Source organism: Phoenix dactylifera, chromosome 2 (genome assembly GCF_051530095.1).
Source record: "Phoenix dactylifera cultivar Ajwa chromosome 2, Ajwa_hap1_PhDact_Kaust_v1.1, whole genome shotgun sequence".
In the NCBI taxonomy this organism is placed as follows: Eukaryota; Viridiplantae; Streptophyta; class Magnoliopsida; order Arecales; family Arecaceae; genus Phoenix; species Phoenix dactylifera.
In genome coordinates, this window is record NC_143191.1 from 15,427,647 (window position 1) to 15,445,282 (window position 17,636).

At 37.1% G+C, this 17,636-nt stretch overlaps 1 protein-coding gene across 1 annotated transcript in view; it reads right to left on the reverse strand.

The window, feature by feature from the left end:
* Nucleotides 1-1,685: 1,685 nt before the first annotated feature.
* The window catches only part of HAF01 (HAC13 protein (HAC13)), a 46,092-nt gene continuing 30,141 nt past the window's right edge, over nt 1,686-17,636 (reverse strand). Inside the window, exons 16-21 of the mRNA XM_008808011.5 lie at nt 12,511-12,991; nt 8,168-8,358; nt 7,867-7,992; nt 4,801-4,869; nt 3,731-4,717; nt 1,686-2,436 (exon numbers count right to left, since the gene is read on the reverse strand). Of these exons, the coding sequence (XP_008806233.4) occupies nt 2,074-2,436; nt 3,731-4,717; nt 4,801-4,869; nt 7,867-7,992; nt 8,168-8,358; nt 12,511-12,991 (2,217 nt within the window). The 3' untranslated portion in view covers nt 1,686-2,073. The remainder of the gene's footprint in view (nt 2,437-3,730; nt 4,718-4,800; nt 4,870-7,866; nt 7,993-8,167; nt 8,359-12,510; nt 12,992-17,636) is intronic.

A 17,636-nucleotide genomic window follows, 5' to 3' on the forward strand; every position in this document is an offset into this window, starting at 1 on the left:
GCCCTGTAACACAATGCAGGCCATCCCACTATGGTTACGCATCAACTGTTCTTTTACTTTTTTTATTCGCATCCTGCGAGAGATAAGAATACTACAACTCAATAGAGTATATAATCTTCTTTCAAGTAACCTTACAGCCCCATCCGGAACGGCTTAAAGAACCTTTATCCTGACTTTATTTGAGATAAAATACCAAATGCTATTTATGAGCCTTGATCTAGTTGAGAACTTTAACCCTATCACACGAGCTTAATTCCGGTGTACATAGACGTAGGGGAGCCAGGTCTCATTCTCCACCTGGGAGCCATTTTTCAATTTCATCTTTATTTAGGATTGAATGATAGAAAAGTATTACTCTCACCCTCTTCCATCTAAAGTGTTATTATATATATTATACTGTAATATTATAAATTATATATTTCACGACTTCATAATAACAATAATATGGTGTGTAAGGTGATCATATATGGTATTACAGTAACATAGCAATATATAGAACACATTTACATGCTATATTAATGAATTATTATAACAACAGTTTAGTCACGAGTTGTATGATGTGATTAGTGATATAATATTATATAATGTCACAATAATATATTATATTATATATATATATATATATATATATATATAATGTCACAATAATATTATATATATATATTGCAATTTATGGCGTTCATCCTTGTGATAAACTAGATTACAATATTATAATATATCTATTGGCAAACTACTCTCTAACTAGTAATATAGTATGATATAAATTAATATTTATTGTCTTTACCCATATGTAGATTAATTTGATCCATTGCTCATAAAATTAGCTTAACAAGGAATACTGAGGTTAGGACGAGCTTCCTAAAAAATATATCTTTCCAATAAAAACTAAAAATCATGTATTAAACCTCCTCAACATCCAAACATACTCCTCAATCATTACAGGCTTCATCATTTTTTCCCAGATGCAAAAATAAGATTTGTACCCACTAAATCAGGTCTACTTGACACACTTGCATGAATTTGGGTAACAATTACAAGGAAGAAAAAGGAAGGAAACTATACCCAACCAAGGATGGATGTAAACTCATAAGCTATAATCATCTAGGTCTTATTGTTAAACAAAAAAACCACCCTATGATCGCAAGCAGGAAGTTCTTAGCAAGGAGACCTCACAATAAGTTGCTTAAATGAACCAAGGGGAGAATCAAGTCGTCTGGTAGACCTTCAAAGAAGAATTATTGGCAGCAGGTGGAGACATTTCTTCAGCCCCCTTCCAAAGAAATGCGAGTAGAGTAGAGCTCAACAGAAGGTTCAAAAGAAAGATCAAACCATTTAATCACTCACAACACAGTAGTCAAGGCAATGACTTTCACAGATATCTCCCACCTGATTTAAATTTCTTGAACCTTTCTCACTCCGGTGACAATTGCTCGATTTCCAGAGCTTCATACATTTTGATTTTAGAGGATATCTATGTATTCGAATTACTTAAGATTTCCGATTCACCAAAGAAAGGAAAAAAAGAAAAAAAAAAAGAAAAAGAAAAGAAGAACGTAGGATCACAGAGCACCAAATCACCATAAGATGGGAGGATCTAATTAGAGTTTCTGGAGTTGAACATCTCCAAATGCTCAGAACCCCAGGCCATGGAACAAAACACAGATCCGCCATAAGATTCTCCAGTGTTGCTGGGTAAATTTCAATCTTTAACTATTTTGTAATTGTTTTACAGACATTTTGAATTACAGAATACTGAACCCTCTCTCTGTACAATGGAACGGAAAAAATTTACTCCCCCAGGCACATCATGGACCAGTAAAAATGTTTGCGCTAAAGACCATATAATGCATCCTATAGGATGACACTGATTCCATTCCACAGGGCCTAGCTCATGTTTTGTATTCTGACAGCTCGAGGCATACTCATATTCCTGTGTAATGAGGCGCCGGTTTACCAAAAAAAAACCATATAATACAGAAGAATCTAATTCCATTCCAAATTTATCATATAACAATTTCTTCTACCCAGAGGTGCTCACATTGGCCTCAGGTGAGATGATCACACGAGTTATTTCTACATATCCCTGAACTCAATTCCAGCCTCAGCATCGCTTAACATGTGATGCTTCTGTTCCAGGTGGTAATCGCAGAGTTCCAAGAGCTGGTCAGCAAGTGGAGGAATGCCTGGGTTTCGACCATCATTGTACTTGTGGGCATTATAAGCGATCTGCCAAACATCATGCCTGAAGTCCTCCCGGCTCTTGTACTCCATGTTTCTTACCTTCTCTCTGATCGTGGAGAGGTCCATTGGGCGCTTTATGATGTCAAGGTAGTCAGGGGCTTCTTTCTTCGTTACCGGTTTGAGAAAAAGATACGATATTTCGATAGTTTCCTTCAAGCTATCGAGTATGCTCTCCAATATGTTAGATAACTCAACCTGTGGAGGAATCCAGCAATCATACTACGGATTCTAAACAAAGCTTGTACAAATGAAGAGAACTATAAAAATAAATATCAAGACTAGCACCAACTCAGCATTATGAATCCTTATTCAGCAATAATTCCTAAAGACAACTGCTGGTGTTACTGCAAGCTTTTCCAAAGCTTTCCTCACAACATATAAGAGAAACAAATATAAAACCATAAGGGAAGAGCCGGACATACAAGCTTAGCGTATAGGTATAGTAAATCCAATTTTCAGCAAAATGGTTGGATATAAACAAGCAGAAAAAAAATACATACCATTTTTCAGGAAATTAGATCGGAAAAAGGTAAGCAATTGAGGTTTTCTTTTTTTCTAGATAAGCACTAATTACTTAATTCGCATTAAAGGTGCCACCATTACTTTAACCTCAATATCAGATTCTGATGACAAGAACTCACTTGAAATCAAGATTCAATTTTCAGATGAAGTGGCAAGAGTGCATTTGCTGTTAGAGTCTTTTAGCAGATCATAAGGTTTCATCAGATCATAAAAGACATACTTGCTGGATCATTAATGTATTTTTTCATTGAAAAAAATCATATTTTTAAAATTAACAAGACACAGGATGTGACTGACTACTCACTTTACCTTGGAAGCTTATGTCCAAACTCGAAACAACTCTGGTAATGAGAGAATCAAAACCTAGGCCTTAAAATTGGCCATGCATTCAAAACAAACCAAGACCCTCCCCAGTATACTAGATACTACATCCTAAATATAAATTACTTGATTTATAAATTTTGCAGTGAAAACTAGAAGTCAAAAAATGGTTGACGCTGTTGAATGATACTTATTTTACATGTCAAAGTTTAATTTTTTTGGGATACCGTTCAAAGTTATTAGTTCTTTACTTTTTTAATATGTTCTACCATCCTAAATCTATGAATTCTTAAATGGGCCAATCAATCTATTAACCAACATAGTTGATTGATAGTCTCTGCATAGTCACTTATAGACATCAATTAATGTGAAAGTTTGTTAGATAACACCAAAGTTTACGAACTCTCTTAAAACCAGAGTAAATTATTACTATTGCTGCTATGCTAAATGTTGACATTTTTCTTTTTGTGATTGTGGACATATGTAGCGTATAAATTGCTTGCAGATTCCACACAAGCATGCAAATGTTTATTGAAAGCGATGCTAGCTAAGAGGGTAACAATTAGTCAAATGGGGCCAATTAAATGACACAGCCATCAAGAATATGACAACTGGTAATTTCAATTCATTTCATTTATAGTTTTACCTCTCCTCCCCTACGACGCTTTGTTAATGGTGCATATTCTGTCTGATCAGCATCGGCCATCGGTCGCCTCTTTGCAGCTCGATCCCTTTCAGGTATCCTTCTGTCGTTTCTGTATGGCCTATGATCCAGTAAGTATTCATCTCTGAAATCATGTTTTTTCTTTTTCTTCTTCTTCTTTGTCCTTTCCTCCCTCCTGAATGCTTCTGGATATCTTCTGGCCTCAAATAATCTGTGTTCTTCTTGCATCCTTCTTTCCTCCTGAAGCATCCTACTAGTTTTCTCTTCCACTATCCTCTCCTTGGTTTTTCTTTTCTCTTCCTCATCCCATAATCTCCTGTCATAGATGAGATTTCTCTTACTTGTCTCTTCGGTGAACCACTGGCTCTCCTGATTTTTCTTCTTCTCAAAACTCGATAACTCAGTAATTTTCTTTATTTTTCTGAAATCGTGATCAATTCCAGTGTCAGTGGCAGAATTAACTTGCTCCACGTTAGTATTAACTTTCGGCTGTTTGATGATGATTTTCTTGCGTGATTGTTCTTTTTCTGTGTCAACAGGAAGGCGTATAAGAACAGAGGATTTCTGAATTTCATTCTGAACATCACCAGAATTCGACTTATTAGATATTATTATTTTATTGATCTTTCCTGATGGTTTATTCGCCCCCTCTGCATCTACAATCTGTTTATCAGAAGTATGAATCCCTGACAAGTTTTTCTCACAAGGCTTTTCAGCTGGGCCGCATTTGAACTTCACCGGGAGAATCTTTGTCGGCAACTTCAGTCCTGCCCTTTCAACACTTTCTGGTACTTCTGCATCTGCCACTTTTGCAAGCATTTTAGGCACCAACTTCTTGTTTGGAGTTTTCACTTGGAGCTGAGTTGCAGCATCAGGAAGATTAGATTTTCCTGACACACTTTCTAGTTCTGAAGTTTCTGCATCTTCTCCATATTTAGGGCAGTTCTTGTTGGTCCGCATGTGTCCAAGCTGGTCAATCACAAAATTGTCAGTCACTGCAAAGACAGACAATCCATTTCTAGATGCAAACTTGCATACGATATATTACTCACCTGCCCACATGCTCCACACACAAAATTTTCTCTCACTGGTTTGTCATGCTGTTTCTTTTCCTTGAAAACCTAATTCAGCATAGAGAGAAGGTTAAAATATTATGGAAAGAGCTAACTGAAAACTACCAAGTGGTAATCCACAATTATGTAAAGCAAAAAAAACTTTATCACTGCTCTGACCAATTTTTCAAACTGAAAAAATAGTTAGTAAAATTGTACTTTAGAATAAAAAATTGGCTATCATTAGATGAATTTGTATGTAAGAGCCAAAACACACATGCATGGTTGGTAAACCCTATATTAGATAAGTACATGCTTTTGCTGGAATATAACTGAAAATGACCCATGCTTTTCACTGCCATGATTGAAGATAACAAAATTAAGGCCTTGTTGTCCCTCTTAGCCTTCTAGTTATGTTATTTTTAGTAGGACTATAATGCGGGTTTGTTCATTTTATATAATATTGCTCATAGATTGTTGGTGCGTTACAGGGATAGGTACCTCTACACAGCCGATGCTACCATGTATCAATTTCTACACTCCTAAACCAAAGGGTATTATTTCAACTTTTGATATATATATATGGTACAGGTAAGGGTGCAAATGAGCTGAACTAAACCAAGTATCAGGCTAAACAAGCTGCTTGAGCTTGGCTCAAACTTGAGTCAAGCTTAGCATATGCTGTTCAAGATTGGCTCCTGTAAGTTCTGAGCCGAGCTTTTATCAAGCCAAGCCAAGCTTCCCATATATTTTCAGTCCTCTAGTTTTCAGGCCCAGCTCTTTTATGAGCCAAGCCCTAAAATCTATTAGTGCTCCGCTTGTCTTCTAGCTAAGCTGAGCCCAAACCAAGCCACCATTTAGCTGATTCTGAGCTGCTCATGAGCAGCTTGGATCCTTTGCGGCCCTAGGTTCAGGATGACATAAAATGGTGCAGGCCCATCTCCCCACTTTCTGTTTTAATGCCTGACCACCCACATTCCACTGGATTGTTTAAGGCTTCTTCAAATTCGCATTTTGGCTTTTCCAGCGATTTAAGATCTGATGCAAGACTTATAGACATGGTAATTGCCATTCTGCATTGGATTAAAATTACAAATTGAACTAGTCCATAGTGCACAAGCTGCCTGCAGAACTTCAAGTACATGAGCCTCCCCCAATGCTGGTATAGTGCACATACATGAGTTGTCAGCATATAAGCACATTTATATCACTTTTTGTAGGTTTATCATATATTTTTGAGCATTGTTGTTACTATTTATACACATAGATACTGTTATTTGTAACATAAATTATTTGACAACCTGTGTTGTCAATGGCGTGTGTAAGGTGCAAGCTGCACACTTCCTTTTCTGCACCATGAAGAAAAGCATGGGTGCAAATCCCAGCCATCCATTATATTATGCCAATTGAGATTTTGGGGCTTATGTGGCCATAAAGGGCAGGGAAGGGGGGTGGGCGGGGGAACTATCACAGAAAAGAGAGAGGCAGAACTATCACAGAAAAGAGAGAGGCAGACAAATCTACGGTTCCAAGCAGGGCAGCAGGCTTTCTTCTTCTTCCATCTGGTAAGCCCCTTGTTTTTCCTCTTCATTTTTCTTCCTGATTTTCTTCTCTCTCTCTCTCTCTCTCTCTCTCTCTCTCTCTCTCTATTGTGCTCTTGTAGGGGAAGGAATATGAACTGGACTTTGCCATCACAAAAAGGGGGAGGAACAGACCACCTTCTTCTTCTTTAGCTGTTGCAGCTGCTATTGTCTTTCTGCCCATCATGAACAGAAAACAGGATGTATTACCCCTAGTTTTCTTCTTCTTCTTCTTCTTCTTCTTATACTTCTTCTTCTCATGCCCATGAGAACTAGATAATCAGTTATGATAACCAACATTTGCTAAATTGATATGTTTTGTATTAGAAGTATGAATTTTAATGCTTTTAATATTTTTACTTGTGTTGATAAATTGATAATTTATTTATAGATATGTATATACTTACATATGTCTTTAAACACACATCAGATGTAAAAAAAGGATTTTACAAATGCTTTGAGCTTTGATCTGGGGGTTGAAAAATGCAAATGTATACCATTGGTTGTGATCAACAAGGCCAAGAATGGTAATGTATAAAAAATTGCACTAGGCCCCTTGATTATGCATCAAGTTGTTCCAAATAGACTATCATCCGAACTAATGTGAATGGGAGGTTTCAACGCTAAGCAAAAGGCCTCCACAACACATCAATTTTTATATGTAGAAATTTAGGCCTTGTGGAATACACAAATATTTTAGGCCGTGTAGAATTCATTTCAAGCTGTTGAGGAACTATATGCATCATAATATTAGGGTGTGCCATGTGTCATGTTGAATTGTACCGGTAAGATATCGGTAAAGGATCTGTTCTTGAGACAAAGAACCTTCGTAAAAAGATTCAAAACCAGAATTGCTGAATTATTCTATTTCACTAGAATTGATAGCAAAGACTAATTAACTACTTTATGCTAATGAATTTGATTTATCTTGAACATATGAATGCAGTTTTTACTATTAAGCAGAAATTTGACATGGTATATCATACTAAGGTTCTGCACTATTTGTTGTTTGACAGTTGTCAAAGGCTCAAGGCATGGTAAGGTGTCCTCTTGGATCCTAGGCCCAAAGTGCAGTGTGCTCCTTGGCGAAGCGAGGCACAAATACACACATACACATACAGACAAGCATATGTCAATACATACATACACATATATACATGCATATATCCATACATATATATATATATATACATATATAATATATATTAAGAATTAAAACTTTGTAACAAAAAAAAAATGTTGGTTTCTAATTTTATTGTTTTTGGGTTCAGAAGGATATTAATCCCTTATCTCTTAAAAGCTGCATTACAAATGGAGATGAGACCAATAAGAAGACTAATTCTTTGGATATCGCTGATGCTAAAACATGGAAGTGGAAACAAGAATTTTTACAGAAGCTTAAATGCTTTTTCTACATGAAATTGTAATGCGTGCATTGTGCAAGTGCAAAATTAGACATATCTAAAACTTACAAGTCATGCTATACCTTAAGTCCATCTTTAACTGAAGCACTTTTCTTATTTACTAATCCAGATACGTCATCATTCACTCCATTACCCTTTTTAGGTTTTACCTTCCCAGACAGACTCCTTTCAGCAAAAAAAATTTCAACCTGCAATCATGCAATATTTAGTTGTTCAGTTGTTTGCTCATTTAGAATTTCAGATATTCAATTCAGACACCACCTTTGCTAAAAGACGATAACAGTGATCTATCATTTTGTCTACAAGTATAATCCAATGCCAGAAGCATGCCGACACTTTTACCTAGTAAATGATAAGATTTACCTCCTTAGGTTTTTGTGTCATCAACTCCTTTGAGGTAAATGAACCATCAGGATTTGGGGTGCTAACAATTTGTCCAACCACAGTGTTGATTTTCTTGGTACACTCAGCATTTGCAGGATCTAAATGAGAACCATGACCTACTTCTACTCCATTGAGTTTAGTTCTCTTCTTCTTTATATCAGCCCCATCATCTGCATGATAATTTACCCAACCAGTCAGAATAGCAACAGGCAAAGCTCTCATATTCTGAATTACTTATGGATAGCAATATAACTTGAGTACTAGCTGGAAAATACAACTTGTAGATCTTCCATAAATCACATTCAACTGTGCCATACTTGAAGCAAAATTATATATTTTAATCAAATACACTGACAACTGCAATATATGGATTATATCAAGGTTCGCCGTCTCGGTATCGAACTCCGTACCGGTGCCACACTAGCACAGTATCGATACGGTACACTATGGATTTTTTTTTGCCATATCGACACTTGGTATGCCACCCGTACCGAATACCGGTACCAAACCAGTATGGTACGGTATGTCCCGTACTGCTCGGTTCAGGCTGGTACGCCGTATCTTGGATTGTATAAAAAATATTATATACATATTTGTAACTCTATTTCTAGGTGTGAAGGTGATCGATAATCAAATATAAGGTAAGCGTATGAGTGCCACGCATACAACAGTGCATACAGCAATACAAAAATAAATAGCACAGCAAAGAACTCATAGTGACGCTCTCACTCCATCCATCATATATTATCCAACACTAATACAGAAATGCAGTGCGATGATAGCTCAAATGCATATGTTTGCTATTCTAGTTGCACTCAATCCATTTGGTTACCTTGGTAACTGGACTGATCATCATAGATTTCTTCTGTATCACACATAGGATGATGATATGGAGTAAAATTCTCCTAGATATAGTGGGAACCAATCAGGATCCAGTCCATCGTGGCCATCCTAGATGGAACCGGTGAGAAATCAGGTCCTAGGACAACTATGAGAACTTGGTCCAACATGAATCAGTGCATCATGGACTGTCCCAATAGGTGCCAGATGGGGGAAACTGGGTTGGTGACCAGGTCAATCAGTATCGACTGGGATAGAGCCGAGACATGGTGAGAAGAACAAAACTGAAGCTGTATGTCCTGTTGTCTCAGATCAAGAGAGAGGAAAAGTGAGAAGAGAGAAAGGAGAGGAAGAATGAAAAAGGAAGAGCTCAAGGTAATTTTTTTTAAAATTTTGTCAAAGCACTGGTTATTGATGGCATTAACGGATTGACCCAATCATGCGAACTAAGAAATCTACCTAGTCCTAAAATAAGACAAAAAACTATGACAATCTTCTAAACATTCATTAAAAATAAAAATTAATGAAAAAATCAAAATAAAATAAAATAAAAATTTAGTGTTCAAGTGATTCACTAGGATGCCAAAGCATCCAAGGGTGATGAGACAATATTGTCCCTTGACCTGCCCCAGACCAAAAAAAGTCCCAGTATTGGGATTTAACACCTTGGTGGAAACACTTTCATGCTAAACCCAGCAAATCCTTTTCTTAAAAAAAAATCTTGAGATATTGAAAGCATTAGCAATCTACTCTTAGGTAAGAAGACCCCCATTTTAGGTAAGAAGTCCCAGTATTGGGTTCACTTGCCTCAAGGATTTAAGTCCTAGTGGGACAGCACAACATGCCAGCTCCCCCAGTGTTGGGAGAAGACACCATCTCAAGCGTCGAGATGGAACAAGATATCCACCATCCTAAGTGTTAGGATGCACATCTCGTTCAACAGAATGACTGGGATGACCCTGTCCCACAGGATTTCAATCCTTGCTTTGCCTACTGGTTTTGCACCTAGTTGTAAGCCTTCCTTCACCTCTACATTTACCCTCTTCACCTTACTATACCTTTCTAAACCTCTAACCATTATCTATTTTCTTTCTCGTCAACTAGGGTATCTTTTAACTCATCAATTTTAGATGTTTACCTCAAAATTCTGCTCGTATTTGACACCATAAACCCCGTATATGTGTCTCATTGGATCTAGTTGATGGTATGTTTTCTATCATCCATGGTTTCAGGTTATATCCTTGTCAGACAAAGTCGGACAGCATTGGAACCCAGCATCAGTCATCATGACACTTGTTAAAATCTCTTTTCTGATATTTTCATTTTTATGGTAAGAACTGATATTTTCATTTAAATAAAAAGTGTTTCACTCTTTCTTTTGAGGGGTCTGGCATAATGTCACTTATGCCCAATGATTAAATCCAGGTATATTACACATCAAGCGGACATTTACCTGGCGTTAGATGGTTACTAATATCGTACTATCTTATATGTAATTTTTTTCAATGTTTTTGCAACTGAATGGTGGATTCATTTTGGTTTGTCCGCAAAAAATCTTAAGCGGCTAGCGATCCAGAACCTCTCACAGACGGTCTCCTCGAGTAGGTACAAAGGGTAAGCAGGCAGCGAGTGGCACGAAGGCTAAGAAAGCAGCTATCCAGCACGCCAAAAAAGAAAAACAAAAAGCACATGCAGCCCCAATGGAAAGTGTCGAGGAATCAATTCACTCAGATTTAGAGATTCAGAGACTAGGAGCAGCAGTTTTGGTGGTCATGGATCTGCTGGCCATAGATGGAGTAGAGGGCATGAGACCACTGTTTATAAGACAGCTGCAGGGTGATCTTCGATTCACTGGTGAGTCCGAATTTACGCATACTACCCAGGATAGGGACTACAGTGCACGATCTGATGGAGCCCGCGAGGATCCGATTGCATATAGAAGATAGGCTCCTCAAGGTCATTCACAACATGATGCAGCTACAAATAATCTCGCACGTAAAGTAAGATCCATAGATGTATCAGGTTTGGAGTCGTATATTGGAATCTATTACCCGCAACCATAGGCAGCCTATGATCCATAAGGATACGAATATGGACATGGTGCGTCTAAGGCATCTTCTGATGGCAACCATCCTACGCAGCCCGGAGCATCTTCCGGTGGCCCCTTCATGGTTGTTCTATCAGCTAGTTTATCAACAAGAGGACACCTCTCAGAGCTACAGCTTCAGCGAGAGATCCGAGAGTACTTATACCCTGAAGTGTGTTTCTTATGGAATTAACATACAAGACTACAACGCCATTTAGTTAGAGGAGTAGGCTGATGTGCCTTCTGACTATACTAATGATCTGCATATCTACGAGAGGCATCGCCACTCGACGAAATTTTAGATATCAGTATATATGTTTTACTTTAAATATATATAATTGATTGTATTATTTTATATTTTTCATCTCACTACTTAATTTGAGAATATTTCATATTGCTTCTTGTAGCATGCAACATCTCAGTAATCATTTTATTATTTATATCATTTTAAAACAATAAGATGCATCATTTAGGTTAAACCAAGATCATGAAAATATCAAAAAAACATCAAATTAGACTTAAAATCATTAAAAAAGTTCAAAAAAATTGATTACTAATTAAATCAACTTAAAAAACTACATAAAAAAATGTGTGTCGGTTAAAAAAAAAATATACGTGCCGATAAGGAATCGGTATGCCCAACAGTACCATGTGTCGGTACAGAGTATCAAACTGATACCGTACCAACCGGTCCGCCGACCGGTACAGGTTCCAATACTGGTTCGGCGGACCTTGTTTCAAACAAATGCTTATACATGTCAATAGCTAGAAGAAAGCGTCATTTGACCTTTGGATATGTGGCTAACTGAAATATGTGAAAGCATAAACCTGTAAACCAATGGCATTTGATAGAAGGCATAGATTTTCCCATGTTTGACACACAACTCATGTTACTTCTACACTCGGCATGTACTAAAGATATACCCCTTCTAATGAATCCCTTACTTATGCCAATAATGCTCATAATCAACTTCCAAGATCTCACGACTCATGCTTCCTTTCACGTAGTTTTCAATTTCCCGTGTTGCTAGACTAATGTAACATTCTTTTTTACTAGTAAGCAACAACTTTTGCAATATAAAGATTCGTTCTTATGCAATTAACTAGCAACCAATTTAAACACATACTGTAGTAATCAATTACGTTACCTAACTAAAATATTAACTTCAGATTATGTCTATTAAATTAAATACTGGTTTTTCTACCAACAGATTGACAATAATATTTGCATATAACAAAACTAGGATTTTACAGCTAAAAAAAAAATGAATAGAAGAAATTATCGTAGATATCAAAGTCTAGGATTACTTCAGGGAAACTCAATATTACAAACATGGAGTCCAGAGCTCAGTAATATGAACATGCAGAAGAAAATCTGAATTACATTGTTTGGTACCTTCAAGCAATCGGCGTATAATGACAGCTTCTGCCTCATCGTCTTCAATTTCCTCTTCAGTTTGAGCTTGAGATGGACATCTTCTCATTTTAAGACCTCTAACACCATCAGCTTTATCACCTCTCAAATCTGTGGTGCCATCATCATCTTCACACTCTTCTGCAACTAGCAAATTCTCAAGATCCCCAGCAAATGAATCAAGATCGCTATTTGCTTCTGGGTCACTATCACTTTCATCAACATCAGCAGCCGAAAGACTCTGAACTTGTCGATCCCAAATTTCGTGGCATTTTTCCCTAGTTTGCTGTTGAAGCTGAAGAAAGGACATCCTCTGGCCACGTGCAAACTTACTGAGGGTCATTGCATCAACTTTAACTCCTGATGCAGCTTGCTCACTTGAAAGCTTGCGTACCATAGCGATCCGATGCCACCTAGTTAACTTATCAATTCGCTCTTCTGGAACTTTGAACTTTAAGAGAACCTACAAATGGTAATTATTGATAGCATAAATAATAGAATGCAAATTACCAGGGCAAAAGACCATCTTCATTGCAAATATGTTTAAGAACAAGCTACGGCTTAAAACCAAGCACAGGCACTGACCCCTCCTTTCAGCACATGTCTAGTATTGAGCTGTTATAATTTCCCCTTTAAGGATGAAATTTTATGGCAGTGGAGATGGCATTGTTGATGATACAGATAGAGGATGCCAGTGTCCACATGGATGAAACTGTATTAATTGCATATATCTGTATACTGAACTTACAGATCATAAGACAAAATCTATGTGGGGTGAACAAAAGTTGCCAAGCTTATGTTTATTAAATACAATGATGTCTTCATTCAAAAAACCTTACTCTAGCACTACCTCCTACTCCAACTCAACTGGAGATAACATCATGCTGTCACTTCAGCATTTGAAAGGCAATGCCTTACACTAAATATCAAATGAACATGTGTTCTAGCTCTCAAGTCTCAACAAACTCAAATGACAACTATGCTTGTCAATATAAGGATTATGGTTACGCGTTTTCATCTCCTAGCATCATTGTTCATGAACTTTGAGTTTCTGATTATGTGGCTGGTACATATATCTTTCTCCTTAGCACCATTGACTTGGTGTCTGCTAATCAAATTTGTAGAAGTTAATACCTCCTATAATCTTTCCCAGGATTAGATATGGAGATAACAGTAACTCGTTTGATTTGTTGTGATGTACATTTGACTCTTTAATTTCTATGGCTTCAACACTTCAATATTTGTTGTTTGCATTTTTTTCAGATGATGATATTATCTGTAAAACTATATAATTGTACCAATGTGCGATGTAAAGACTTTCATATTCTTAAAATACCCGCTCCCATAATATCCCTGTAATGTTTTACCTTTGACAGATCAGTACATCTAAATTCCCAGTAGGAAGTATATATGCAAACAATTTTTTGACATACGTAAAATTTTCATACAACTCAACATGGAGAGATTGGGAAGAATCAGGATACTCAACCCTTACCTGACCTGTTCAAACTTCCAAGCTTATTAAAAAACCCTAGAAAACCAGTGAGCTTCCAACATGGACTTCAACTTTCAATGCACCATCTCTTCTTCTCTCCCTATCTATACCCTTTGGTTTCATGTGCCACCTATCATGGAAAAGCCAGTTTGCTTTGAAGGGGTCCAAACGAGTGCAATATAGTGGCTTTCCACAGAAAATCTTATATTCATTCATGCGACTGATCGGTTGATTTTAGAAATTGCACTTACTATGATTTCCTCCACCCACTATGTCACACTTCACCCTCTCTTCTGATCTCATATGGCCTAATATGAGTCTTTGAAAAATTTTATAATAGAACTCTAGATCTGGAATATCAAGAGAACTAGACTTTGGGCTCCAGCCACTAGGAATGGGACATGTTTCTATGATTTAATATGGCTTCTTTTTTTATTTTTCTCTTTCCAAACAAACTTATTGTATGGTAGACTATTGTCCAAACTATGGTTTGCCAAACCGGGCCGAAGGTTCGACCCGTACCGAGCCAACCCAGTGGGGTATCGGGTCGGTTCACCTAATTTTTTTGGAACTGGTCTCGAATCGGCCGTAACTAGTTGCAAACCGCACAGAATTGGGCCGAACCGACCGGTTTACAGTGAAACTGGTGTAACCCGTCCGGTTCGCACCAAGTCGGGCTGGTTTCGAACTGGTCCCCCTCCCCTCTCTTCCTTTCATTTTAGACTTAAGTTGGGAAGGCCTGAGAAGTTTCTCAGCCTTCCCAACCTATCTGAATAATCTTCCTCCTCACAACAAAAAACACGCTGATTCAACAAGATTAAAGGAGGATCCAACCCTAAATAAGGTATGTTTCCTCTCTTCTATCTCTTTTTGGACACCAAATATACCTTTAAATTTGTAAAATAAGAGGAGATCATGCCAAAATATTTTATTTTGATATGATTTTGATCTACATAATCACAAAAAATTTTAATTTTCAGATTATATATAATTTTTATAATTTACAAATATATTTTTGGATTAAAAAATAAAATAAATTAAATTAAATTAAAAATATAAAAGAAGAAGCATATTTAAGGGCATGCAAGCTACTCTCCAGCTAAATTTGGTGTTCATTTATTTAAGTTTTAATGAAAACATATGCATAGCGGCCTAGGCTTAAATTTTAAAAAAATTGAGAAATAAGTAGCCTTTGATGCACGCCCACAGACCTAAAAAAATATATGTAGCATCTATGGTAGGGTTCAACACGCATCTGAGCTCAAATTAATTTTTTGAAATATCTATATTTTAAAATTATTTTTTATGTAAAAATGATTAAAAATATATAATTAATACCAAGGTTCGCCGTCTCGGTATCGGACCCCGTACTTGTGCCATACTAGCATTGTATTAGTACCATATGGTATGGGATCTTTTCGGCGTACCGATTGTTGTTACGTCATCCATACCAGATTTGGTACCAGTACGGTACGATGAATTATGATTAATACCAAAAATGATGAAAAATTAGTAGTACGTAATACATATTTCAAAAATATTTTTTGAAGTAAAAAACATATTTTCTGAATTTATAGTATTTAAACATATTTTTAAATTTAAAAATTATTAAAAAATAGTACTATGCATTAGATAGTCAGATATATTTTTTGAAGTAAATAATATTATTTTAATCATAATAAAATTTTTCTATTTTTAAATAATTGATAAACCGATATACTTGATAAGCATGCAGGAATAGAACCATCAAGAAAAAGAAAGCTAGAGCATGACATTGGTTGGAATCATGGGCAAATGCTTTTGGATTGGTACCACTAGAAGTGCAACTGGTGCAACACAATGTTTAAGAAGGGTAACCAGGTTAAAACAGCACTCAGCTAGTGGTTACACCAACGTATCTGTGTCGGAAATGCCCACAGAAGTTCAACAATGATAAAAAAGCACTTCACTAATTTTAGAGCAGCAAAAAAGAGGACTGCCAAGAAAAAGGCGAAGGTGGACCACCGAGCGGCAGAGCCACCTTTTTCACTGCAGAAAGTCAGAGGAGGTGTCCACTCCAGATGATAAGGCACAGACCAGGCTGCCATTAAGGCGAGCCTGGATAATTAGTGGCAACAAGATGAGGTGGCCAGGCATATGACTCGATTTGGACCTCACACTACAACTTGGGCTCCAATTTTGCGAGCAACAAGGTGGATACGTCAGATGTTTGTCAATCCCGAGTGGCAAAAAAGTAGATTTGCAAGGGCTGGCACTGAAGGAAGCACTGTCGAGGACTTGGTGACGAAGCAGACATTTTGGCAACAGGCCGAGAAGATAGTGAAGGCTATCAAGCCATTGTATGAGTGCTTCGGACCGTAGACAGCGAGAGGTACTCCAAATATGCTTCTTGTATCATATGATGGAAAAAGCAAAGATCCAAATCAGAGAGGCAAATCTGATGCATATCCAGGAGTACATCGATATCATTGAGCGGCAGTGGGACTACCAGATGGGTAGAGACTTGCAGACTTGTGTCTAGTAGGTAAGGAAGAATATTGAAAATTAAACCGGTCCTGCACTTATACAATTTTACTAAAACAATTACGAATAATACTAGCTGAACCCGAGGTTTCAATACACTGTACCTGAAATCGATATAAATAACGAATTTGTAGCCGCTCTGCATAATGTGATTCACAAAATGGAGCCTAATCCAGAAGTCGCGGCCCTATGTCTAGAAGAGGTAAGTTAACTTAAGTAGCATGCGTAAGTTAACTAGTATCTTCAATTATTAATATATTATAATACGATTCTTTTTCACAGACTAAAATATTTAGAAAGGACACTAATAGGTTTTGAGTCTCAGCAGCTATCGTAAAAAAAGTATAAATTCAAGTATATTACACAACAACGATAATTATTACCTGACGTTAGATGGTTACTAATATGACACTATCTTATATATAATTTTCTCCAATATTTTTGCAGCTGAATGATGGATTTATTTTGGTTTGTCCGCGAAAAATCTTTAGTAGTTAATTATCCGAATCCTCTCCCAGACGGTTTCCTCAAGTGGCTGTGAGCGCAACTGGTCCACCTTCGCCCTCATCCACAGCAAGCAGAGGAACCGTCTGACACAGAAGTGCCTCAAAGACCTTATATATATTCATTACAATTTGAGATTAAGGCTAAAGTACATTCAAAAAGAAGTAGAGCAAAAGTACACAAATCTGAGACATAATGCTTTCGTTGACAATGAGGATGATCCTATGATCGAATGATTTATAGACCAGCAACAAGAGCCAAAGCTTAATGAGCTAGGATTGCCTAGGGGTGACAATCGGGTCGGGTCAGGCATAAACGGGTCGGGTCAGATGCAGATCAGGTCAGAAAATTGTAGACCTGAACCCGACCTGTTTAATAAACAGGTCAGAAAATTACAACCTGAATCTGACCTGTTTATTAAACGGGTAACCCGACCCGACCCGTTTAACCCGTTTAATAAAAAAAAAAAAAATTGGGATAGCATCACAGGCTCACAGCCGGCCCTAATGGCGCCCTAATGTCTTCCTCCCAAATATCAAATCCCTCTGTGGTGGAGAACCAGTGAACCACCTATTCAAAATTTCAC